The sequence below is a fragment of the Leopardus geoffroyi genome, chromosome A3 (genome assembly GCF_018350155.1).
Source record: "Leopardus geoffroyi isolate Oge1 chromosome A3, O.geoffroyi_Oge1_pat1.0, whole genome shotgun sequence".
NCBI classification, from domain to species: Eukaryota; Metazoa; Chordata; class Mammalia; order Carnivora; family Felidae; genus Leopardus; species Leopardus geoffroyi.
This window is the reverse complement of record NC_059336.1, coordinates 24,140,617-24,167,964: the sequence shown is the minus strand read 5'-3', so window position 1 is coordinate 24,167,964 and position 27,348 is coordinate 24,140,617. Positions and strand designations below refer to the sequence as shown.

General features: G+C 45.0%; 1 protein-coding gene across 2 annotated transcripts in view; it reads right to left on the bottom strand.

Annotated features, from left to right (window-relative positions):
• Positions 1-27,348, bottom strand: part of LOC123579577 (transient receptor potential cation channel subfamily C member 4 associated protein) — a 69,811-nt gene that overhangs the window by 1,856 nt on the left and 40,607 nt on the right. The window contains exons 8-17 of one of the 2 annotated variants that reach the window (XM_045443641.1): positions 25,000-25,185; positions 14,092-14,258; positions 9,323-9,454; positions 7,590-7,648; positions 5,228-5,329; positions 4,048-4,131; positions 2,899-2,989; positions 1,711-1,851; positions 1,006-1,114; positions 284-396 (exon numbers count right to left, since the gene is read on the bottom strand). In XM_045443641.1, the coding sequence (XP_045299597.1) occupies positions 284-396; positions 1,006-1,114; positions 1,711-1,851; positions 2,899-2,989; positions 4,048-4,131; positions 5,228-5,329; positions 7,590-7,648; positions 9,323-9,454; positions 14,092-14,258; positions 25,000-25,185 (1,184 nt within the window). The remainder of the gene's footprint in view (positions 1-283; positions 397-1,005; positions 1,115-1,710; positions 1,852-2,898; positions 2,990-4,047; positions 4,132-5,227; positions 5,330-7,589; positions 7,649-9,322; positions 9,455-14,091; positions 14,259-24,999; positions 25,186-27,348) is intronic. The other variant, XM_045443642.1, reaches the window with a different exon arrangement.

Below are 27,348 nucleotides of genomic sequence, written 5' to 3'. Positions count from 1 at the left end.
AGCTCGGAGAGCACTGGACAGGGAGTCAAGAACTCCATGCCAATCCTGACCCATCTGTGACTTCAGAGACCTCTTCCCTCCTCAGGCCCCATCTGTAAAATGGCACACCGGTCCCTCATTGGAAAAAGTCCTCAGAATAGCTGGCGGGGTTTCCTAGGAACCAACAGACGGATCAAGACACATATCTAGGGCAAAGATGGGACAGATCAACCCCTGGGCTCTGGGATGAGGGAAACTATTTCCAATCTCCCTTCCCCTCCTGCATGTCTGCAGGACCTCTCACCTGGGTCAGTGTCTGCACATGGATGATGTTGATGAGGCGGAAGAGGAAGGACATCTGTGTGGGCACCTGGGATATGTAGGCAAGCAGGCGGCACTCGGACAGGACCTCAGCAACTGGGGACAGAGGGGCAGAGGTATGACAGCAGTCTCGGAAGTTGGTCTGTGGCTCAGGCCCAGGGACCTGCTCCTCAGGCCTATAGCCAGGCCCCACTGGGGTCCTGACTTTGGAGATGGGAGCCCCCACCATGAAAGCAACACAGGAAAGGCCGGATGCAGCAGGAACAAATGTCCAGCTGTGCTGCCACCCAGGCTGAGCCTGCATTCTCATTACACCCCCCCAGGAGTTTACCACCACCTTTCCCTCAGTCCCTTGCGGGGTCCTCCTCTCTGAGGCCTCCCTCCCTCAGGCTTCACCATCTCGATCCCTCTATTCCCAGGCGATTCCAGGCAAGAGAGGAAGGGTGTTCAGTTTTCTGCATTCCATTTGCACAATAGTTTCTTGACTTTTATTAAAATCTACATGTTCATTAAAGGAAGCACGGACGATAGAGAAAAGTCAAAGCGCCAAGAAAATCTCCCAGACAGCCATAACCTGGACCCCAGCCATGTGGGCATTTGGTGCAGCTACTTCTGGCCGTTTTGTCTCCTTGCTAGATGCTGGGTGTCTGGCACCACTGTGGCCACACTGGGCCGATTCACCCTGGCACTGTGGCTTTTCCTTACCTTTCATGTCCACCTGATTTTCGAACCGGTCCAGCGACAGCGTGACGCAGCGCACCAGCATGTTGGAGTCCACCAGAGAGCTGTTGATCTGCTTCAGGAACACCTGGAACTGCAGCAGAGGCCCAGCTCAGGCGGGTGGTGGTAGGCTCCCGCTGAAGGTGGCCACGGTCCAGGGTGGGCACTGGCCGCACAGGGCCCCCATCCACCCAGGCCCAGCTGTGTCTCAAGACTGAGGCCCAGACAAGCCGGGTTGCCAGCCCCCTAACAGGAGCTCGAGCCAGGGCCGACGGCAAGCCCAGGGTTTTCTACACTGATGATGGGCGCTGGACTCCCCTCATGTTCACTTCAACTAGTTTGCACTGGGTTTCTATCAAACACACCCCATGAGGCTCACATACCGGGCCCGATCCTGCCCTTCTGGGGCTCATCGTGTCACCCACCACCTGCATCAGAGCCATTTTCACAGCCCACCTGCTCCCACCCTCACTCCTGCCCACAAGTAGCTGAGACGGTCACCCCTGTATACCCAGGGTCCAGCACAGAACCAGCACAGTGCAGAGGTGAATGGCCATTCGCTGAAGCCGGCCCACTGACTCCCCAGTATTCTCCAATTTCAAACCAGCACCCAAAGACTGGGAAGGACCGGGGCTCCAAGATAACTTCTGAATGATGCAGCAAACCCCATGGAGCCTGGGTTAGTCTTACCTTTGCATCAGTGTTGATATATTTATTAAATCTCTTGAATGCATCAACATTGAACTTCATCAACTCCCCCAGAAGGTCAAAGTAACTCTGGAGCACATCCCTCGACTTGCACTCGCTGTCCACGATGCAGTACAGGATGTGCTGGGGTGGGAGAGGACAGGATGAAGGCAGGAAGGTGGCTGAGCCCTGGGGCCAAGAAGCAGATGTGGCTGCTGCCCCCAGGCTGTGCTCAACCAAGCTGCCCACTGTCTGCCTCCCACCAGGGCCTCGCACGTAGCTCAGACCACATGACATTTGCTTTGAGTTAAGCATCCACGTCAGTTGATGGAATCGTTCCCCTGTCTAGATTCTCATCTGAGGATGCTGGGCACTCCAAGGGCAGGGCCAGGCATGACACACCTCACCAGGAGGCTGGGGGTGGGTTGAGGTGTGCAGTCATGACCTCTTGCTTGCTCAGGGCTCTCCAGCCGGCAGGCGAGGGGAGCCGTCTCCAGAAGTAACAATGGCCACTGCCTGAGCACTGAGGCCATTCAAGTAATGGAAGCACAGGACTTAAGGGCACAGGACACATTTTGACCCCATGGTTTGTCTTTATATTTGTGAATAAGAAAGTTTATACCAAAATCGATGAATTTTCATCAGGAACAAAAGCCAGTTTAACTCTTACAATAGAGTTTTCTACAATAGTTAAACTGTTTCCATTTTTCATTGGCATTTTCCTGAAGTTATGCTGATTTAGATCAATTCCTTATAGATTTTACAACAATTCATGGGTCAGTTTCTTGTTTGTATCTTTTTTTTTTTTTTTTTTTTTAAACCAATGATATCTCTGGCCACTTTGTTCCCTGCCTTTTGTAAATTTTGCTTTTTCTGCGGACCACTTTACAATAAAGGGGATTTGACTTTTGGTCAACAGCAAAATATCCTCAGGGTCAAAAGGCCTTGCTGGGTAACTACAGACTCTTACACTCTTCCATGGCCACCCCCCAGATCCCTCAATCATCTGTTAAGCACCTAAGGAACCCACACTTGGAAACTCAGGGGAAGTCCCAGGACAACTGCACTGGCATTTCAAAATAGAGATTTGGTCTGCTCCTGATCAGCTGTCTAAGTCTCAGGAAGGAGAGCAATGCATGGGGCTAGGGGGAGAACGGGACACCCAACACCCTGGCTCCTCCAGGCTATTACCTCCAGAAGGCCTCGCTTCAGCAGGAACATCTGGTCTGCATAGGAGGTGGTCCCTCGGAGGAAACTCTCCACAGCCCGGGCTTGCCAAAACCTGCGACCCAAATGTTGACCCCTGGCCCAGGTGGCTAAGGCTGCCCTCTTCTGGCCCATATTCCATTCACCAAGGGGCTGGGAGATGTTTGCTGTCTTGCTTTATTCGACATTCACTGAACATCTACTAGGCGTCAGGCCTCATACTAGGCACTGGGGACATAGCAATAGTCCTTATCCTCATGGAGCTGACAGCTCAGTGGGGAACTGTCGTCTATTTGGTTCTGTCTGGAAGAAGCTGTGTCTCAGAGAAGACGGATCCAGGATTAGAGGGCTGGCTACAGTAAGTCACATACGAAAATACACTCTAGCTTTGCCCCTTCAGAAGAATAGAAGGACAATGGAAAGTGGTGCTGAGAGTGCATGAGGGAACCTGACAGATCTGTACAGATGGGCCACTGAGCTCACTTCTGATGGGCTGTCGTAGAGAAGAAGTGGCCCTGAGGGTGGGGGGTAGAGCTGGGATCAATGAGGGGAAGACTGGACAAGGCAGGCTGAGTTGACAGGGGGCACATGTGGACATGAACCTATTGGTAGATCACACCCCGGCCCTGACCAATGCCTCCCTTACCCGCTACTTCTGTCCACAGCCTTCACAACTCATCTTAGGTGAGCCGGAGGAGCTCTGGGGAGCCCTTCCTGTCCACACCCACCCTCCCCTCAGCCCCCAGCTGGGTAAGGAGCTTTCCTTTGTTCCCAAGCCCCTGGGGCAGGTCCTGGCTTTATTTCTTTCCACACTGCACTCCAACAGGTTTCTTTACACGCCTGTTTCCCATAACCCAGGGAACTCCACGGGCAGGGGCTGCAGCTATTTCCTACCATCTGTCCAGCGCCAGCACAGAGTAGGTGCTTGGTGAATGCTTGGTTAGTCCCTAAAATATACTGCTGGGATGCAGCAGAAGCTCATGCACACCTGTGGAGTCAGACCCCCCTCCCCCCCCAACTAGTCGGATATCCACAGCAGAAGCTGGTAGCCACATGAGGTGTTTCTAACCACTCGAGAGAAACACTTGGCTCCTGGACCCTTCAGGAGTGGCAGGTGCCTGTCCCCAGACCTACCTGAATGATGATTCGGCTGGCTCCTTCTTCATGACCTGCAGCAGACGAGTTAATAAGCCCCTCTTCCCATCACACACCAAACTCCTGAAACAAAACAGGTACATCAGTGGCAGACCTGAGGCTGACAGGGCCAAGTTCCACTTGGGGCCCTGGGGTTGGGTCTCTCTGCCGGTTTAGGTGGGTGAAAAAACCTGGGACATTTCCAAACCTGCAGAATGCCCCCCAGCTCCACCTGTGTCCAGAGGACTCCAAGGACTCCTGCAGTCTTAGAACTGAACTCACACCACATCCCAGGCCAGCTTTCCCTTCCCAGACTCACTGGCAAGTGATCAGAGGCCAGAAAAACCCAGAGTCAGTGCTCAGAACCGCTGGAGGGCTGTTTACACCAAAGCCAGTTTGAAATGCCAGGACAGAGTCTACCAGATGGGGCAAAGTCTGTGCCAATAGGGTGAGAGAGGGAGTACCCTGGCCCCCACGTTCAGCTCCGCTGGCTTTGGACAAGTCCCTGTGCCTCTGGGCCTCAGCTTGCTGGTCTAGAAAGCAAGATGTTCGATGAGGAAATGACTTGGGCTGCATCATGGGGAACAGATGGCCAAGCAGGCAGGGATTCTGAGCCCTTAAACTGCCTCTTCAAATAGAACAGCTCTACTTTTATCCCCTCCAGACATTACGGACTATGCACGATTTTATTTGAACAGATTTCTCTTGCTTTAAAAAAAAAAAAAAAATAGAGCCTGGGAATTATGACTTCTGTTGCTGGTTATAGTCCTCCCTGCCCTGACCCTCAGGAACCTGTGAGCTCCCTGCTGGTCAGAAGGTGGCACGAGCATAATCCAGCTAATGGGACTTATCACAGGGCAAGAAGCATGTCAGCAAAGGTGAGTGACAAAGGAGTGGGCAGAACACATGTGACTTTTGGCAGATGACCTCTCCAAACCCCTGCTCCCCACTCTGTATAGTGGAGATGATGATGGCACCTCCCTCCCATGGCTGCCGTGCGGCCCCAGTGAGGTAATGCAGGTGACATGACGACAGTGCGTGACACCCAGGAGCCCTCAGGACATCGGAGCTACATGTGAAAGAGAAAGGATAAGTACCAGACCCGTGGGCACTCATCTGTGAACCCGGGGGCACGCAGGCAGCCAGGGCGGGCTGTGGGCCAGAGCTGCATGCCACCCACCTGTCCGTGTTGAGGACAGCTTCCACCTCAGGGATGTTGGCCTTGAGAGAGATGGCACTGAGTTCGTTCAGCTCCTGGTTATTGAGCAGCAGGTACTTGTTCCTGCAACAAATGGATTGGAAGGGGTAAAGGACAGGCACCAGGCTAGTTCCCTTCTTGCCCAGTTCCTGTGGTGAGAGCCAGAGAATCTCCCAGGTGCCCTCCCCTGCCATCACTTGCTCCTGAGGCGGCAGAAGGGCACAGGCGAAGGGAGTCTCCCTGACTCCCTCCCCTGCCCCTTTGCCTGCCACAGTCACTAACAAGGCCCATTCCCTCAGCATTTCCAGGCCTTTTGTTTGCCACTGAACATTTTTTTTTTTTAATGTCTCTTTGAGAAAGAGAGAGAGTGAGAACAAGCATGCCCGCACACAAGTGGGGGATGGGTAGAGAGAGAGGGAGAAAGAGGATCCCAGGCAGGCTCTGTACTATCAGCGGAGAGCCCGATATGGGGCTCGAACTCACAAACCTCAAGATCATGACCTGAGCTGAAGTCGGACTGAGCTACCCAGGCGCCCCACCACTGAACATTTCCTTTTGCTTTCTCAAAGGCACATCCAACTTGGTGATGTCCAAATCAAACTCAGCATTTTGCTTCTCAAACCTGGCTCTATTCTAGCATTCCCACAGGGGCCTGAGGCAGCTGAGACACTCCCTCCTGCGCCCTTCATCTTTAGGCCTGACATCACCCAAGCCACGTGGACAGAAGCAGCTTCCTAAATGGTCTCCCCCAGGAACTGATTCAACACACAGCACCCAGAGAGATCTTTAGAAAATGGGACTCTGACCAGGTTACTCTACTGTCAAAAACACCCCCACAATTTCACAAGCTTTAGACTATATAAAATCTAAGCCCAAGAATTTGACTGACAAGGTCCTGTGGCTGAGCCACCAACCACTTTCACAGCCTATGGGCCAAGCCCCTCTTCTTTACATTGTTCGCCACACTGGCCTTCTTGAACACACGGTGCTCCACCCTGCAGGAGATTCTGTACACACCATTACTTCTGGAACAGACCCTCACTCTTCCTTTTCACCCAATTTACCACTACCGACCCTTCAGGTTTCAGCTGACAAGTTGCTTCTGCAGGGAAGAGCTCCTGACTACCCTCTGGCCAGTTCAGGGCCCCTATCAAATGTTCTCTTACAGAAGCATGCTCCCTCCCTCTGAATACCATCTCCATCCGTCACTGTGCACTGGGTGGTGTGACTCTGATTAATGTCCCTCCTCCCTTCCAGGACCGTACCCTTCACGAGACCAGGGGTCACGGCTAATTTCACTCATCACTGTCTGCCCAGAGCCTAAGAGTGCCTAACACATACAAGTGCTCAGATTTAATAAGAGTCTGATGAAAGTTAGGGACCCACTTCCTCAGAAAAAAAGTACACATTCAGAACATACTGGTGCCATTTTTTAGAGTGTTCACATACTTTCTGGAGCTTAAGTCCTTCAGACAAAGAGCCTCTGAAAGAGGATGGTCAACATGATCCAGACAAAAGTAGCTAAGTGGAGGCCCTTGGCCACATTTGTCCTCAGGCACTTTCTGGTAGCTTACATAATGTTTCAAAAGAATTTAAGTCAATGTTTAAAACCAGGACCTTCCACATAAATCTTAATTTCTAGCTTCCCTTGGGGGAAAAAAACTCAGAAGCTATGTAACAGCGGGCCCAGTTTCCTGTATACCAGCGGTAGGCAAGAGCTAAGCAGTAACTGCCTGTGTGTTCCAGCTCACGAAAGTCCTTCCATCCCACCCCTTACCCTCGCCATAATGTCTCCCCAGTGCCAAGGTCAAGGGGTCAGCTGCTATTCATCCCTCCCCCGGCACTGTTTTCCTTAGAGCAGAGAATCACTTCTTGTGAATTCTCCACTGAAGGTAGAAAAAATGAGAGGGCAGAATGCGGCTTCAAAAAAATAGGAGAGGGTACATCTCCTTGTGCAGGTGAAGAATATTCTACCTGTTCAATAAGCAAATACTCAGCCCACTTTGCCCACCTGAGGTCCCTGTGAAGGGCCAAGCTGTCCATTCCTGGTTTGGAGGGACCGACAGTTGAGGGATGTATTGACTCCAAGGGTAACAAGGAGCCAGCAACTCTGTACTCCCTTCCTGAGGTGGCAGTGAGGGCTCAGGGGAAGATTGGCACAGGGCCTGGCACAAAGGAAGGGCCGCATGAACGGCAGCTCTTATTACAGCATTGTCAAAGTGCAGCCACACGTGGTAACCATGTGACAGCTGCCCTCACAGCTGCCAGATCCTCCGGAGCTGAGGTCTGAGACAGGGGAGAAGCCCTTGCAACAACTGTCCTTCCAAGGACAGCTCGTACTTACTCGTGGTGGTCGCTGAAACTCTGGAGAAGCCTCAAGAACTGTATCTTCAAGGTGATGTCCTAAAACACATATGCATCCTTGATGTTAAAACCATCACCACAACGTTCCCAATGAAAATAAAACATTCTGGTGAGAGCCTGGATGTGTCGCTTTGCTTCTCTGAGCCTCTGTCCTCACACACAATGAGGACTTTTCTATAGTCAGAAACTCTTTGCTGACTTCCACAACTGGCCAATAAGAGATTAAGCTGCTGCGGACCCTTCCTGCTATTCCCCGCTTCCACCTACATGTTGAATAAAAAATAACTAAAATTCTTTTAAAAGTGAGGCTAACTTCATAAGAAAGGAAAATCCATAGGAATCAGAAATGAAGAAAGGACTGCGTTCAGAGCAGTGAGCACAAGAGCAGATGGTCAGCAGCTCTGGGTGGGATGGAGAAGTGGGAATGACATTTACTCATGCCAGGGCTTGGGTTTAATGCCCTTCAGGGACTAGACAGAACCCTGTGCCCATGTAAAGCCTGGTAAGCATGTACACTTGGTGAAACAAGGGTGAGAAAAACCCCACTTATCAGCCCAGGGAGCTGGCAAAGATGCCTGTTTCTGCCCGGGTGCTACTGGTGGTGAAGGGGAGCCCCCCGAAGAGAAATCTGGCACTCAACATGAAAACTTGCCCTGTGGCACTTACTCATAAAGAACCTGGCAGACAAAAGCAAGTGTTCTGAAGAAATACTTCCAGAGGCAAGGCTACATTCCAGAACACGAGGTCACATTCCACCCTGAGGGGAATATGAAGATTCAAATGCAAGTATTAGCATCCCATGAGCAATCCAAGACCATAAAAAAAGTTATGTTACAAGTAATGAACATTAACATAACAAATAAAGACCAAGTCATTTTTGACAAAGAACCAGATGTCTCAAAATGCAGAATACATTCAACTTGAAATTAAAAATTCGGATGATGGGCTGAGAGGCAAATTGGACAAGGCCAGAGAAGAACAGTAAGCTGGAAGGTCAGGCACTGTGGGAAGTCCCCAGAACATGGCACAGAGACCAGGGAGAGCCTATGGCACTGATGGCCGTGTGTGGCACTTCAAAGTCCCAGAGCACTGTCCTCCTGATGCTGGTGATCAAGCCTCCACGTGGCCCACAAGGACAGTGGGCAAGGGAGTGTGACCTTCCTCCTGCAAAAAACAGGCTCAGAGATTCAGCGACTCGTTCAAGCTCTCCCAGCAAACTAAGTGGCATAGAGGCCTCCTGACTCCCAGTTCAGTGCTCTCTCCAGTGCACCATAAGAGAGACCAGGTAGAGGTGAGCCTCTGACTCCTTTAAAAAAGAAAGCACCCTAAAGCCCTTTCTGGCCACAGACCATTGGTGGTACCTGCTCTAAGAGGGCAAAACCTACCACCAGTAGATGTGCAACAGCATGGGGCTGCATACAGAACAAGGGGAAGCCTGCCGCTAGGTAACAGAGAGGCCTTCTGGAGGAAAGGGAGCGCCCTGTCCTAGAGGTGTGCACGAGGAAGCTGAGAGAGGGCCTCAGAAGGGATTTCTGCACAGGTGGAGGGGTGGGGTCAGATCCTTCTCAAGGCAGCTTCCACTTAAGGGATCATACAGACTAGGACTTTATTTCTACTCATTCAAAAAATGAGATTTCAAAGGGTCAACAGCAGTCCTGGAAACAAGTACTCCTGGCAAATAAAGCCCATATGTTGCCACGTTCCCCAGCTCACCGGGCTACAGTCACAGTTCTGGTTATGACCATGGAGGACAAGGGCAGATGCTGAGTGCTTCCTCCAAATCAGCTTGTCGAACAAATTATTGAGCCCGGGGATCAGCTTGAACTCTGCGATCATTCTGTGAACCTGGAAGGGGTAGGAAGGCAAAAAAGCATTACAACAAACGTGCTGTGAAGATCCATCAAAATCTCCTGCTCGGCACGTCCTAAACAATCTTTGAGGATGAAGAAATCAACAGTCAGTAGGGACTGTGGAGGTTTAAAGGAAATACCTCACTTAGCCACCCCTCTCCACACTCCCACTATGCACAGACACACTTTTGCACTCTACTCACAGATCCCCACAATACTCCTGGAGTCACACTGTATGGTGGGTCCTCTTTTAAGAACACAAGTTTTGGATTCAGGGAGTCCTGGGTTTGACAAGCAGCTCCAAAACATACGAACTTAATAACCTTAATCAAATTTCTTAATTTGTTTGTTCTTAGTTTGTTTCCTACTCATATCATTAAAGTATAAATACCCCTCATGCTTCAGAGTAGGAATAGATTTCAACTAGAGACAAGATAAACATATTTAAAAGATGTAAACCCTAAGTATCCTAGAAAAATCTATGCAAAGATTTTTTTTTTGATTTTTTTTAAACGTTTATTTATTATTGAGAGACAGAGTGAGACAGAGCACGAGCATGGGAGGGGCAGAGAGAGGAGGAGACACAGAATCCGAAGCAGGCTCCAGGCTCTGAGCTGTCAGCACAGAGCCTGACACGGGGCTCGAACGCACAAACTGCGAGATCATGACCTGACCCAAAGTCGGACGCTCAACCGACTGAGCCACCCAGGTGCCCCTGCAAAGATTTTTGTAAACGACCATACGAGAAAGATTTTCTAAAATATTAAGTATACCTAGAAGCCAAAAGAGAAGACCGTTCAATTCAATCATATAAACCTTTAAAAATTCTCTGTGGCAAAATTCATAATAAGCAAAGTCGTTAAGTCAAATAGGAAAATGGAGAACATAGTGGCAATCTCACATCATAGGCAAAAAGCTAATTTCCTCTGTAAGGAATCCTACAAATCTCTTAAACGAAAAGACCAACCTTACAGAAAAAATGGGCAAAGGTTACAGACAGGAAAATACAAGACATTCTTCAATATATGAAAGTATTCAGCCTCACTTATAATACTAAAAGAAATTCAAATCACAATGAATTTTTCGCTTTCTCAGGTTAGCAGAGAACAAAGCTTAATAATAATACTGTGCTGGAGAGCTGGGCCTCAGGCATGCTCACTCACTACTGGTGAGAGGGCATTTGCCGAACTGCCTGAAGAAGGTCATTTCGGTGACATCTCTAAAATCTACAAATGCATATTCCCTTTGACCAGCAATTCTACTTTCAGGAATTTATTCTCAGATCCATATACTAAATGACATATGTGTAAAGTTACTCACTAAAGAACAGCAGCACTATTTGCAATACCAAAAAAATAGATATAACCTATACTTCCCGTCAGTGGGTATTAGTTGTGTAAACCTTGGCATATCCATTCAGTGGGGTATAAGGTACCAGAAAAAAGACTGAGGTCTTTCACACATAGTGAATTAAACATTTACCAAGATACAATATCAAAAAAGCAAATATGTACATGCTATATTATTCACTGTGTTAAAAAAATGAGAGGACTCTATTTGCTTTTATAAGCATAAAATGTCTCTAGAAGGACACATGAATAACTGGTAAAATTAGATGCTTCATGGAAGAACCAGAATATCCAGGATCAGAGGAGAGAAAGGCTTCATTCATGCTTGTTTACACTTTTTTTTTTTTTTTTTTAACATTTATTTACTTTTGAGAGACAGAGAGAGCATGAGCAGGGAAGGGGCAGAGAGAGAAGGAGACATAGAATCTGAAGCAGGCTCCAAGCTGTCAGCACAGAGCCTGATGCAGGGCTTGAACTCACAAACCACGAGTTCATGACCTGAGCCGAAGTCGGACGCTTAATGAGCCACCCAGGTGCCCCGCTTATTTACACATTTTAATAAAGAACTATGTGAATTATTTACCTATCAAAAAATATGTATATATATATATTTACCTAAAACAAAGTTATTACTACTTCTTCTCAGGGCTCTTATAAGGACAAATGTATGTAAAGTCCTGAGCACAGGATCAGTGCTTACTGATTCCCATTCTACAAGGGGAAGGGGAAGTTTAGCAGGACAGATGGCCAAGGCAGTGGTGGAAATGTCGGCTTAACTCAAGGGTTCTGATCCTAAAGCCTGTCATTCAGGCCTACCACAGGTGTGCATTTATTTATTTAAATTTTTTAAAAAATGTTTATTTTTGAGAGAGAGAGACAGAGCGCGGGAGGGGCAGAGAGGGAGACAGAATCCAAAGCAGGCTCTGGGCTCCGAGTTGTCAGCATAGAGCCCAACACGGGGCTCAACCCCACGAAGAGTGAGATCATGACGTGAGGCAAAGTCAGATGCTAAACCGACTGAGCCACCCAGGTGCCCAGGTGTGCATTTATCTCAGGAGGCCAAAACTGGACAAAGCTGTGACTCTGGACAATGTTCTTTGAACCTGAGTCCCCTGATGGAAAATGAGAGCTAGTGAAGATGCTGAAAGGATTCAATGAGGTAATGTGGCACAAATGCAGGGCCTGACTTTATAGGAAGTGCTGTATTGATTGTTTACATGAGCACTGGAGAAATGGAACTTAGGCCACCTGGGGAGAGTGACTTCAATTTAACCAAGACTGGTCAGAGAACTTGGCCTGAATGTACAACAAAAAGGCCACTCTAAGGAGGAAACTTCTGGGAGGCCTGGCCGGGGAATCCCTTTTCCTTGCTGTCCCAGCCTCAATGAGGCCTGTGGATCCATGTCCCCACAGCGCCAGCATACGGCAGAATGCAGTCAATGCTGACTGTGCTCCTGAGGACATGCCAGCAGAACACTGGTTCTCAGGTGGGCAGCATCCTGAGGCCAGCCTGTGGTCCCTCCAAGGCAGCAGCAGCAGTAATCATACAGGTTAACCAGAGAAACCAATGACTGATTCATAAGGACTTGGGAACAGGAAGGCTGCTCAGGGAGCAGGGAACGGTCATGAGGGACAGAAAGTAGATGGCTCTACTGGTGCCTGGAACCTGAGAGCACAGCCCTTTTTGTACCCTGGTTTCCTCAAGTATCAAGTGAGGGGAGAGGTGGTCACCACTTTTTTTTTTATAACTTACCAAATACCCCAAAATTCAAATGTGAATAACCATGAAAAAAGATAAAAGCACTGAACACATGTAGGGCACAGCGACGTAATAATTTCGTAACAAATGTATTCCATACTGGAGTAAGGAGCTTCAATGCCATGGAGGTCAGGGTGGGGCTTCATCCAGGGTCCTGGTTTTAAATACCAACTGCATGCTGACAACCTCCATGGTTCTAGCCCCGGGCCTGACCTCTGCCCTAACTCCAGGTGCAGGTAATCCGGGTGCCGATTCTGAGAGACACCTCAAACCTAACTTGTTCCAACTGAATTCCCTGCCCTTCTCTCTACGCCTCCGCTCCTCTCCCCTAACTCCTAACCCACAGTCTTAACCATCTCAATAAATGGCCAATCCATCCTCCCACCTGCTTGGGCCAAAAACCTTAGAAGTTGTCAAAGAAGTCACCCTTAATCCCTCTCCCATGCCCACATCCAAACTATCAGCAAATTCTACCTGTTCTACCTTCAGAATATATCCAGACTGTAAGCACTTCTTGCCACTCCCCTCCACCAATATGCTTAGTCCTGGCTACTATCATCTCTTTCACAAGGCTGCCAGAGGGGTGGCTTCCCAGTCACTCAGAGTAAACACCCACGTCCTTAAAATGGCCTGTGAAACCCAGATGGGATCCTCATCCCTCCCCTCACTGCTCATTCCAGTCCATGCCCCTGCTTCCCTACTATTCTACCAACCCACTGGGCATGTTCCCACCTCAGGACTCGCTCCCTCTACCTGGCAGGCTGCCTCAGGGATCAGCGTGCATGGCCCTCTCACTTTCTTCATGACACTGCTATGCTGGATGTCATCTTTGCAGTGAGTCTTCTCCCTGGCTACGCTATCCAAAACTGCTCCTCACTTGTAAGATGGGGATAACTTCACCTACCTCGCACGGAGCTGCTATGATGGTCCAGGGTCTGACTCAAAAAGGAGCTTAAGGATTGTTGAGTGCCCCCTGCCAACTGCCCACCTTTTTTTCATCCACAGGGCAATGATTAGTCAGCAGGAGAGGACTAGTTCTCGTCTATCCTGAAGAGGAATGCTACTTCCAGAGCTCTCTTTCTCCCCCTGTAGGTTATAGGCCCTTGCTCCTTCAACCCCAGCACATGCGGAGCCCCAACAGCTGCCTAGTTTTTGTAACTGATACAGCTCCCAGCTCTGGCCCCCCACCCTGAGCCCCCATCGGACTGGCAACTCTTCTAGTGCATCTACAGGGCAGTCGTCCTGTCACAAAAACCCTTTCTTCTTCATATTAACAAGGTCAGGTAACATGGCCAAGCAACCAGCTATGCCCTGGGCACCAATGCTCTGCCCAGAAATGCTGCCCCAGCAAGGTATGGTAGAAAGACTATGGACTCTGGAATGAGACTGGCTTCCTGATATGTAAACAGAGAGGAGGAGAACGACCCCTGCACTTTGCTGGGCTGGAGTGACAGCCTAATGGAGTACTTGATGCCCCACAAGTGCCTGGGACGTGTTCTGAGACGTGTGGGAGGGGGGGCCCACCTGGTTTCGCTGACGCCCCATCAGAAGCACGCAGAGAACATAGAGCACTTCCAGTTTGTACATGATCTCATGCATGATCTTCATTGACTGAGGCAGCTGGGTCCTGGTGGAAGTGTGAGGCAGGCCATTCTCCTCAGAAGCCCCTGGAGGAGGGAACACAATGGAGGCTGAGACAGCCACCAGGACAGAGGGTTGAAACACTGCTTGTAAGGAAACATGTTTCTGCTCCTCAAACCAGCTCTGGACAGACTTGAGGTAATAGAGCCATTAGACTGGCCCCTGAGCCCATGACAGAGACTTTGAAAGCCACAAAACCCCCTCTGTGCCCACAGGGGCCAGGCAAGCTCAAAAACAGAAAAACTGACTCTGGACATCATAAGAAGTTCTGTATGTATGGTGACAGATGTGAGCTAGACTTACTGTAGCGATTATTCTGCACTATGTACGAGTATCAAATCATCATGGTGTACACCTGAAAATAATATGTCATATATCAATTATACTCAATAAAAAACCAAATCGACTCTGCAGTTGCATTCTATCTCACTGACTTTAACACAGTGAAAATGCTCTGACACAGCCAATGCAACAACAAGATCCATCTCTTCCTGATATTCTTTTCTCCCGTCATCATCAGAGAGTATCCCCCACCCAAGTGCCCAGTGAGCTAGCAACGAATTGTGCCAAACTCTCTTCAGGTCACAAATGACTCTAAGTACTTGGTACCTCTACCTAGATTCTACAAGGAAGCACTGCCGAAAGACTGAGAGGGATTCTTTTCCGAGATTTCTTTTCTCCTGTTTTGCAAAGAACCATCTAAAGTTTTCTAAGGTTCAGCTTTCCAAGGCAGACTGGGCACCACAACTGCTGTTAATGATACAGATGAACACAGTGTCTACTAGCAGACTTCCATTTTATCCAGTTTCATTGTTAGTAACAATGGCAGCAGCTAAGTAATATTTCTGGGACATGGTATATGCCAGCTATCATATTTTGGGCTGCAGGTAAACCATCACATTTATTCTACTACCCAGTTAACAAGAAAGTCTCAATGAATCATGCAGGTTACAATGAAGAATACTCATGGGAAGATGCTAGAACAAAGTGCTGAAGGCTGAGGGCTCTGGGATTATAACTTGCTGGCTGTGTAACACTGGTCAAGTTACCTCCACACTAGGCCTCAGACTCCCTCATAGACGGGAAGTAACAGCAATGCTACTGTGGACGGCTGGGTGGCTATTTGGAGTCAATGAGAACACAAGAAAAGCCCAGCACCTGGTTCTTGGGGAGCCTTCCTCTTAGGTCCCTGTTATTTTAAAAGAGTACTGGTCAGGGTCAAGAGACCTTAGGGATTACTTCCCCTCAACTTTTCTCATGTTTAACGTGAAAAGATGAATGAGTAACTACTAAGGTCCTTCCAAGCTCCCACTGGAACTGCTGCAAGACCTTTTGCAAAGGGCCAGAAAAACTATATGGGATAGAACAGTGGTTATCAAGTAATATTTGGGTAAGGTGCATGCAAAAGTCTGGTGACTTCTACAAGGTGATACCAATGTACAAGAACCCAAGTTATTCTGCCCTACTGGCATGGAACTATGTTTTTACAGCCATGTCATGTCACTAATATAAAATCACAACCCTGGGAGATGACGGGTTGTTGAGTGAAGCAAGACTGAAAGGCAGCATGGCACAGATGTTAAGAGCACAGCCCCCGAGCTAGCCTGCCACATCTGACCCAGCTCTACTACTGTTCACCAGCTGAGTGGCCTTGGGTAAGCTGGTAGATGTCACTATGCTTCAGTATCCATCCTCACCTATAAAACTGGGGTAACAGCAACAGTACCTATCTCTTACCAACATTGCAAAAATCAAAGGATTTAATATATTCAAAGTGCTGAAAACAATGCCTGGCACATGAATAAGTAACATGTAAGTATATGTTAAATAAAAAGAAAATGAGTTTTTCTGCTAATGCTTGCTTGCTACTAGTTTTTTTTCTTTTTAATCTACAAGGTTTTTTTTTTCAATTAAATTTTTAAAAATGTTTATTTATTGGGGTGCCTGGGTGGCTCAACTGGTTAAGTGTCCCAACTTCAGTTTAGGTCATGATCTCGTGGTTTGTGAGTTCGAGCCCTGTGTCGGGCTCTGTGCTAAGGGGGCTGGAGAGCCACTGGGGGACAGGATGCTTAAGGGAAGGACAGGCACAGCGAATGGCAAACAAGCCCTCCTTAGTAATAAACGTCTGTGGAGAAAGAGAAACACAGGCAGCTCAGATGCTTCCCCGGGCAATGCCGATCTTTGGTGCCTGGTTTTCACGGGTTTGACAAGAAAGTCTCTGGGGTAAGTATTTTCAAGAAAGGCAGTTCTTAAACCAATGGCCAGAGCTCAGCAACAAGATTAATTCCCAAGGATGAGGATGGGCAAACTAATTTGAGAGGTTTCTGCTTCCCTCCAATCTCTTCAGCTGCATAAAACTGATTCAAGGGGTCACCACCCTCCATAGGTCTACACTGCACTCTGGGGCATACTCTTTTTTTTTTTCCTAAAACAGCTTTGAGCTATAATTCAGCATACAATTCACCCACTTGAAGTGTATAATCCAGTGGTTTTTAACATATTCACAGTTGTGCAGCCATCATAACTGATTTTAGAGCATTTTCATCACCCCAAAAAGAAGTCTTATTCTCATTTGCCACCAAACCCCTCATCTCTAGGCATCCACTAAAGTACTTTGTTTCAAAGGAATTGCCTTTTTAAGACATTTCATATAAATGGAATCATAAAATATGTGACCTTTTGTGCCTGGCTTCTTCTACTCTGCACAATGTTTTCAAGATTCATTCAGGTTGTAGCATATATCAGTATTTCATTTTTTACACTGCCGAATAATATTCTGCTATATGAACATATCACATTCTGTTATCCACTTACCAGCTGATGGACATCTGGGTTATTTCCATATTTTGGCTATTATAAATCTGCAGCTGTAAATATTCACGTGTAAGTTTTTACATAAACATGTTTTCATTTCCCCTGGATATATAAGTAGGACTAGAACTTCTGGGTCATATGGTAACCCTGTTTAGCCTTTTGAGGAACTGTGAAAAGTGCCAGACTGTTTTCCAAAGTGACTGCACCATTTTATATACTCACCAACAGAGAATGAGGGTTCTGATTTCTCCACATCCTTGCCAACACTTGCTATCATGTCTTTTTGATGATAAACATCCTAACAGGTATGAAGTAGTATCTAATCGTGGTTTGGATTTGCATTTCCCTGATGGTAATGATGGTGAACATCTTTTCATGTGTTTATTGGCTATCTGTATCTCTGCTTTGGAGAAATGGGTATTCAAATCCTTAGCCCGCATTTCAAAATGTGTTGTCTTTTTATCACTGACCTGTATGAGTTCTTTACAAATTCTAGATTCAAGTCCCTCATTAGATACATGGTTTGTAGCTAATCCATTTCTGCAAAGAAGCCAGTTGAGATTTTGACAGACACAGAGCTCGACACATGGAGTACTGCTACCTTAATCATACTGAGTCTTCCGGTCCATGAACACGAGATAGCTTTATATTTAGGTCCGCTTTCATAATAATAAAAATGTTTTATAATTTTCGGAGTAGGAGTTTTGCATTTCTTTGTTAAGTTTATCCCTAAATATTGCACTGTTTTTGATGCACTTATAAATGAAATTTCTTAATTTTGGTTTGGTCATTGCTACTGTATATAAACAATTGAATTTTGTATATTGACCTTATAATCTGAAACGCTGTTGAACCCACTTATTAGTTTAGTGGGTTTTTGTTTTTACTGGATTCCTTGGTTTTTCTATATATAAAATCTGTGAAGAGAGACAGCTTAACTTCCTCCTAATCTGAATGCCTTCTATTTCTCTTTCTCACCTAGAACCCCCAAAGCAATGTTGAGTTGAAGCAGCAAAGGCAGGGGTCCTTGTCTTGTGCCTGATCTTAGTGGGGGAGCAGCTTTCAGTCTGTGGGCATGAAGTATACTGGCTGGGGGTTTAAGATGCCCTTTAATTGGTTGGGACTGCTCCTTTCTCTTCCCAGTTTGAGTGTTTTTATCATGAAGGGGTGTTGGATTTTGTCTGATGCTTTTCTGCATCTACTGAAATGATCGTGTTTTTGTTCTTTCTTCTACTGATACAGTGTATACATCAATTGATTTTCATATACTGAATCAACTATGCATTAATCCTACCTAGTCACGTATATACTTACTTGGTCAGGTGTATAATTCTTGTATGTTGCTAAATTTGGTTTGCTAGTATTTTCTTGAGGATTTTTACATTTATATTCATGAGAGATACTGGTCTGTAATTTCCTTATAGTGTCTTTGGTTTGGGTATCAGGTTAATTATGACTCATATGTTAGGAAGTGTTTCTTCCTCCTCTATTTTGCGGAAGTCTGTGACATACTGGTGTTAATTCTTATTTAAATGGCTTCTTATTTAAGAGGCCAGGGCTTCTTTGTGGGGGGGGTAGTTTTTCTGTTATGAATTCGATCCCTTTACTTTCATAGGTCTGTTCAGATTTTCTATTTCTCGAGTCAGCTACAGGAGTTTTTGTCTTTCTTATCATCTGTCCATTTCATCTAGGCTGTCTAATCTGTTGGCATACAGTTGTGTACGGTATTTCCTTAGAGTCATTTTTATCTTTGTACATGTTGTCATGTACCCTCTTTCATTCCTGGTTTTAGTAGTTTGAATATTGTCTTTTTTTTTTTTCCTTGATCAGTGAAGCTAAGTTTGTTAACCTTTTCAAAGAACCAACTTCTGGTTTTGTAGATTTTCTCTATTATTTTTCAATTCTCTATTTCATTAATTTCTATTCCAATCCTATTATTTCTTTCCATCTGCTTGCTTTGAGAAAATAGCTTGCCTCTTCCTTTTTCAATGACTTAAGGAGAAAAATTAGGTTACCGATTGGGGAATTTTTTGAGTTTTTGTTTGTTTTTTTTTTAATGTAGGGATTTATAGCTACACATTTCTCCCTTAGCATGCTTTAGCTGCATTCCTTAAGGTCAGTATGTTGTGTCATTTTCATTCGTCTCAAAATATCTTTGAATTTTTTTTTTTTAATGTTTTGAGAGAGAGAGAGAGAGAGAGAGAGAGCAGGGAAGTGGCAGAGAGAGAGAGAGAGAGAAACACAGAATTTGAAGCAGGCTCCAGGTTCTGAGCTGTCAGCACAGAGCCCAACACGGGGCTCAAACCCACGAACTGTGAGATCGTGACCTGAGCTAAAGTCGGATGCTTAACTGACTGAGCCACTTGGGTGTCCCTCAAAATATCTTTTAATTTTCTTTGTGATTCTGTCTCTGAACCATTGGTTATTTAGAATTATATCACTTACTTTCCATGTTTCTAATATCTGATTTCTAATACTACTTCTCTGTGACTGAAATACATGGTTTGTACAATCTTAATCCTTTCAACTTTACTGAGGCTTTTTAGGTAACCTAGCATATGGTCTATCCTGGAGAATGTTCCATGTGCATGTGAGAAGAACGTATATCCTGCAGTTGTTTGGTGGTGTTCTATATATATCTAGTAAGTTTAGTTTGTTTAAAAAAAATTTTTTTAACGTTTATTATTTTTGAGAGTGAGCAAGTGCACGAGCAGGGGAGGGGCAGAGAGGGAGGGAGACACAGAATCCAAAGCAAGCTCCAGGCTCTGTCTGAGCTGTCAGCACAGAGCCTGATGCAGGGCTCAAACTCACAAACCACGAGATCATGACCTGAGCTGAAGTTGGATGCTTAACCAACTGAGCCACCCACGTACCCTGTTTGTTTTTTAAGTTGGCGCCATGCTCAGTGTGGAGCCCAACATTGGGCTTGAACTCATAACCCTGAGATAAAGAGTCATTCAACCAGCTGAGGCACCCAGCCGCCCCAAGTCTAGTTAGTTTAGAGTGTTGTTCAAGTCTTCTATTTCCTTCTTGATCTTCTAGTTGTTTTCTCCATTATTGAAAGTGGGGTATTCAAGTCTCCAACTATTACTGCTGCTTATTTCTCTCTTCAAATCTATTAGTTTTTGTTTCATTTGTTATTTTTTTGGCTCTGTTGTTAGATATGTTTATAACTGTTCTATCTTCTTAATAGATTCACCCTCTTATTATAAAATGTCCTTTTTTTTCTTTTATCTCTGATAACATTTTTTGTTTTCAAGTCTCTTCTACTATAGCCACTCCAGCTTTCTTATGGTTGCTCTTTGAAGTATGCATCTTTTTCTATCCTTTACTTTTAACCTATTTCTACCTTTGAATAGAAAGTATGCCTCCTGTAGGCTGCATACAATTGGATCTTTTCTAAAAACTCCACTATGACTATTTTTTGGATAAATTGTTTTAATCTATTCATATTTAAGGTTATTAATGACACAGTTGGGATTACTTCTGCCTTTTTACTTTTTGTTTTCTACATAGCTTATGTGTTTTTTAATTCCTTTATTTCTCCTATAATACTTTCTTTTGTAGTAAGTGAACACTTTCTGGTATAACATCATAATTCCTTTAATGATTTTCTCTATTTTTTTTTTTAATTTTTTTTTTCAACGTTTATTTATTTTTGGGACAGAGACAGACAGAGCATGAACGGGGGAGGGGCAGAGAGAGAGGGAGACACAGAATCGGAAACAGGCTCCAGGCTCTGAGCCATCAGCCCAGAGCCCGACGCGGGGCTCGAACTCACGGACCGTGAGATCGTGACCTGGCTGAAGTCGGACGCTCAACCGACTGCGCCACCCAGGCGCCCCAATTTTCTCTATTTTTAAAGTTACTTTCTTTGCAGTTGCTATCGGGTTTGCCATATACATCTTAATCTGACAGAATCTTTTCAGATTTATACTAATTCCAGAGCTCCTATATAGCTCTATTCCCCCTCCTCTTTTTGTGCTATTAGTTTTATGCATACTACATCTATGTACACTAACCAACAATATATTGTACAACACACTGCACACACTGTTACACAATACACTGTTGTAATTATTAGTTTATATAATTTCATGTTCATTAAAGAAGCTGAGGAAAGAAAGGAGAGCAAGTGAATATTAATAGAGTTTGTTATAGTGATCCTCTTATTTACCACTTTGGTTGTCTTCATTGATTCCTGTTGATTCAAGTTACTATCTGGTATAATTTCCTCACTGCAATACAACTTTGGTCCCATCCAAGTTCCCACAAAGTTTCTTTGTGCTGTTACTGTCAAATATATCACACTTCTGTATGTTACAGATTCAACAATATAATTATAAACATATGGTTTTATTTACACAACTGTTTTCAAATTAATTAAGAAAAGGAGAAGAAATATGCATTTATACTGTCTTTTATGATTCTCTAATTACCTTTACTACTGCTCTTTGTTGTTTTGCATAGATTCACATTACTGCCTGAGGTCACCTGCTTTCCGCCTAAAGAACTTCCTTTGGTATTTCTCATAAGGCAGATCTTTTAGTAATGAAATCTCTAAGTATTTGTTCATCTAGCAAGGTCTTTACTTCACCTCTGTTTCTGAAAGAAAGTTTTGCTGCTGACTTTTTTCCTTTCAGCCCTTAGATCATCCCACTGCCTTATGACCTCTATTATTTCCAAGAAGTCAGCTATCAATCTTAAAGAAATATTCTTGAACATGAGGGTTTGTTTTTCTCTTTCAACTTTCAAGATTTTCTCTTTGTCTTTTAGCATTTCTCTTATGATGCGTGTGGGTGTGAATCTCTTTGAATTTATGCTACTTGCAGTTCTTTGAGCCTTTCAGATGTATATATTAATGCTTTTCAAATTTGTGAAGTTTTCAGCCACTATTTCTTTGAATATTCTTGCTCCCTTCAGTGAATTCTTCCTTCCAGTTATTTATAATTTTAAACCGTAGAACTTCCGTTTGGCTCCTTTTTCTATCTCCTCTTTACGGATACTCTCTACTTGATGACATACTGTCGTCATAGTTTCTTTAGTTCCTTCTACTTTTTTTTTTTTTTTTTTTTCAACGTTTATTTATTTTTGGGACAGAGAGAGACAGAGCATGAACGGGGGAGGGGCAGAGAGAGAGGGAGACACAGAATCGGAAACAGGCTCCAGGCTCTGAGCCATCAGCCCAGAGCCTGACGCGGGGCTCGAACTCACGGACCGCGAGATCGTGACCTGGCTGAAGTCGGACGCCTAACCGACTGCGCCACCCAGGCGCCCCAGTTCCTTCTACTTCTTTAGGCACAGCATCCTTTAGCTCTTTGACCTCCTTATGACAGGTCTCCATTAAATCCAGTATCTGGGCTCTCTCACAGGCAATTTCTGTTGCCTGCTCTCTCCTGTATATGGGCCATACTTGCTCTGCATATCTCATACATTTTATTAAACTGACATTTAAAATTTTTTTTTTTAATGTTTATTTATTTTTGAGACAGAGAGAGACAGAGCATGAACGGGGGAGGGTCAGAGAGAGAGGGAGACACAATCTGAAGCAGGCTCCAGGCTCTGAGCTGTCAGCACAGAGCCCAACGCGGGGCTCGAACTCACGGACCGTGAGATCATGACCTGAGCCGAAGTCGGACGCTTAACCGACTGAGCCACCCAGGCGCTCCTTAAACTGACATTTTAGGTAAATAATACAGCAACTGTGGATACTGGTTCCCCTTCTTCCCTTTTGGGGCTTGTTATTTTCTTGTTCATTTGTTCAGTGACCTCCCTAGACTATTTCAGCAAAGTCTATTTCTCCACAGACTAGCAAGGTCCTTGGTGTTTTGCTTCAGAGGAGTGAAGTTGTGGGGGTGTTTACAGTCTCCCTGGATGATGATTTCTGCCTCATCTGGTATGAAACCCAGCTGTCAGACTCCACTAATTGCTGGCTGAATGCTCTACTGTTTTTGACAATGCCTTGGGGCGTAATAAAGTGCTCCAAAATCTAATCCAATTAAAACCCGGTCAATGTAGTTTCTGAGACTGAGGTTGGTTTTGACCTCAGAAGAGCTCTGCTTAGCTGTTTTCCTGGTTCTTACTGGTAAACTACCCAGCCTATGGTTTAACTTTTTTTTTTTTATGTTTATTTTTGAAGAAAGAGAAAGAGGGGGGGTGCGCCCTCAAGTGAGAGAGGGGCACAGAGAGAGAGAGAGAGAGAGAGAGAGAGAGTCCCAAGCACAAACGAACCCTGAGATCAAGTCCTGAGACAAAATCAATGAGTCGGACACTTAACAGACTGAGCCACCCAGGAGCCCCTATGGTTTAGCTTCTTGTTCTCACTTAAGAGCTAACATCCTCCTTTTATTTGTTTACCACCAAAATCAACATTGTTTTCCAGAAGACTCTTAGGTCTGAACTTCCCTACCTTCTGCTCTTATGCATTACCTCTCATCCTGGCAAAATCTTGGTGCCACTACTCTGAGCAGGGTCAGCCGACTTTTAAGTCTTTTTGGCTTGCCTCTCCCTACATGGAAACTCTGTCCTACACCTGAGTTGGGGCAAGGACAGCAGGGTCACAGAATTCTTGCTTGCCAGGCCTAGGGCACAGCTTCTGTACTGACTGTAGTACAAAGGCAGTCAGAAGAAAGGAGCCCCTGGCATTATGTGCAATAAATGAATTAAATGAAGTCAGAAAGAGAAAAATACTATATAATATCACTTCTATGTGGAATCTAAAAAAAGTCAAACTCAGAGAAATAGAATGCTGGTTACCTGAGGTTGGGAGAATTAGGAAGATAGTGGTCAAAAGGTACAAACTTCCAGTTATAAGATTAATAAGTTCTGGGCATCCAACGTACTGCATGGGGATTATAGCTAATAATATTTGAATGACATTAATAAAGGAGATCTTAAAAGTTCTCACCACAAAAAAGAAATAAGTATGTGATGAGGTGTTAGTTAATGCTATGATAGTATCATTTTGCAATACATAAATGCATCAAATCAACATGCTATATACGTAGTATTATAAATCAATTATATCTCAGTAGTGTTGGGGCAGGGAGCCTCCGACCTGTAAGGGCATACTCATCAAGAATTTAGCCTCTTCAACTTGGAGTTGGAGGGAATGAGAAAAGCTGGTGGTCTGCCCTCCTCCCCTTCAACAGCGAGATACCATATTCCTTGTTTGGGAATTGTGTCCTCTGTTGAGGGTTGTGTCTTTTTGGCCACGCCAGCCCAGAGTGGAATTCCCAACAAGCAAAAGTTCAAATGTCAAAGACACTCACTGTTCTGAGTTTTAGCAGATTTCCTTGAAGAAATGTTTCCTCATTTGCTGTATGCTCTCAGAACAACTTCCACATATACATGGATGGCTTTTGTTGTTTTTTATAGGTTTTGTTTACAGTTGCAATGGGGAGCAGGTCCACAGAGCTCCGTACACTGCCATCCTGGAACTAGAACTCCTCCTTTCACTTTTACCTGCATGATTACAGTGAGAATTCCTGGGTTTGTACAATCTGACCCCATCTTGCTGGCCAGAGTCAAACGCTTCACCGTTAAGCATATGACCCAAGATAGGCCAGAGTTCTTCACCAGGAAGCTACTGCTGAAACTAGGAGTCTACTCATCGGAACAGAGAGAACACTAAAGAACCATGGAGAATGAAGAAGAGACATGGAAAGGACTCTTTGAGTTCCTAAGAATGCTTTGGTTATTGGATCCAGACAGTCCCTTCTCCCTGCAATCAGGTCTACACTGAGGGAGTTTAAAGAGGTTTCTGTCACTAGCTTTCAAAAGTGTCTTAACAGTTCTGATCTAGGACTTCCCTGAGGAAAATTCTACTGAGCACATTTTAATTAATGCTCCTCAGAAAAGAGGTCAAGAATGGCTCCAGAAGCCTAAGGGAAAGCTCCCACATCATAGAAGACCCTCCCTGCCACTGCCACCCCCCCACCCTCCCCCCCCCCCCACCAGCCCCCAGCCCAGAAGTACCTTGATTGTGCTCAGACTCCTCATTAGCCACTCGCATCAGGGCATCCAGCACCAAAGCATTGTCTAGCCACGTGTACCACTCCTCCAACTCCTGAAGGAAGCTAGCTGTGCCCGTTGACTCTGACACCTTTCGAGTCGCAAGCTTGCAAAGCCGCTCAACAAAGCCAGGGATGCTGAGAAGGGCCGCTGCCAAGGAGAGGGAATTTTCAAAACCGAGACCAACCAGCTCTAAAGCCCTCAACAAGGAGCCTGTCCCCTACCTGTGGTGGGAATGATTTTTAATCTGACAGTAGCTAGTCAGAGAGCTTCCCTTTAAAATGAAATGCCAAGCCAAAATAAAATAGTAAATTACAGAAACAAGTTCAATTGTAGCAGGTATAGAGAAACAGGCTCTTATATCTACTAGTAGGAATGTAAATTGGAATAACTTTAGTGTCTTAAGTCTGTGTGTCTTTGAGCCAGGAGCTTCATTTCTGGGAACTTCCCATAAGGAAATAACCAATTATATGTACAAAGATATTCACTGATGTGATTTCTACAATAGCAAAATAATAAAGACAACTACATGGTCATCAATAGCATATTGATTAAAACTATATCCAATACAATAGAATACAATAGACACTAAGAACAATGACACATATATCTTTATACGGTGACTCAGTAAAGATAATTAAACTTGTTAGAGAAAAAAATTATTACACAGTATTGGCTTAAGCCCATTTTCTTTAAAAATTTGCTTCTTTAAAATATGCACATAATATACACATAAAGAATGAAGGCTATACAGCAAGGTTTTTTGTTTTTTTTTTTTTTTAACGTTTATTCATTTTTGAGAGACAGAGCATGAGAGGGGAAGGGGCAGAGAGAAAGGGAGACACAAAATCCGAAGCAGGCTCCAGGCTCTGAGCTGTCAGCACAGAGCCCGATGCAGGGCTCGGAATCATGAACTGCGAGATCATGATCTGAGCTGAGGTCGGATGCTCAACCGACTGAGCCACCAAGGTGCCCCTATACAACAAGGTATTTACTGTGGCCATTCCTGAGTAGGAAAGAATATAAATTTTTTTTTTTTTTTTTTTTTTTGAGACAGAGAGAGAGGAGGAGAGAGGCAGAGGTAAGGGGAGGGGGCAGGAGAGAGAACGGGAGAGAGGGAGAGGATCTTAAACAGGTTTCACACTCAGCGTGGAGCCTGATACAGGGCTCAATCCCATGACCCTGGGATCATGACCTGAGCTGAAATCAAGAGTTTTATTTTTATCTCAACCAACTAAGCCACCCAGGTGTTCCCATTTAAGTGCTTCTTCTAAAACCACTTCTCTCTAGGGGTGCCTGGATGGCTCAGTCAGTTAAGTGTCCAGACTCCTCTGATTTTGGCTCAGGTCCTGATTTCAAGGGATCGAGCCCTGCATCCAAGCCCTGCTTGGGATTCTCTCCCTCCCTCTTTCTCTGCCCCTTCCCTGCTCTCTCTCTCTCACTCAAAATAAACTTAAAAAAAAAAAAAAAAAAAAACCCTACTTCTCTCTAGTTTCATTTTCCTGTAACAAACATGTACTAGCAGTAAGAAAGAAGTTTTTTTTGTTTTGTTTTGTTTTTTAGGTAAAGAAAGAAACTGAATAATCACCCAACTCCTATTTCCACTAATCCCATTTTGCTCACAATAATAAGATGGAAATTATGATCAGCATCAGAGAACATAATACACTTTGGAGGCAGGGAAATCCAGGTTGTAGATCTTCAATTTATCGTTTAACCTTCTTTAAAAATAAGGACTAACATCTCTACGTATTTGCTTATACATGTATTAATTAAATCTTCCTGGAAGGACAGAAAACACCAATGGTTGCCAAAGGCAAAGAGAATTAGGTGACCAGAAACACGTGTGTGAGGGGGTAGTTTTTCGATGAACACCTTTTTGAACCTGTAGATTCTTTAGAACCGTGTAAAGGTATCATCTAATTGAAAAAAAGGAGGTATTTCATAATACCAAGATAATACTATTAATTTGGGGGGTATAATATGATATTGGAGTTATTTTTAAAATTGTGGAAATACTGCAATATATGCAAGTTGAATTTTATTGTATCTGGGATTTGCTTCAAAATAATTCAAAATAAGGTAGGGGGGCTCCTGGGGGTTCTGTCAGTTAAGCGTCCAACTTTGGCTCAGGTCGTGATCTCATGGTTCAGGGGTCTGACACCACGTTGGGTTCTGTGCTGAGAGCTCAGAGCCTGAAACCTGCTCTGCCCCTCTCCCACTTACCTCTGTCTCTCTCAAAAATAAATAAACTTTAGAAAAAAGTTCAAAATAAGAGAGGAGGGGATAAAGAGAGGCCATCAGTTGACAACT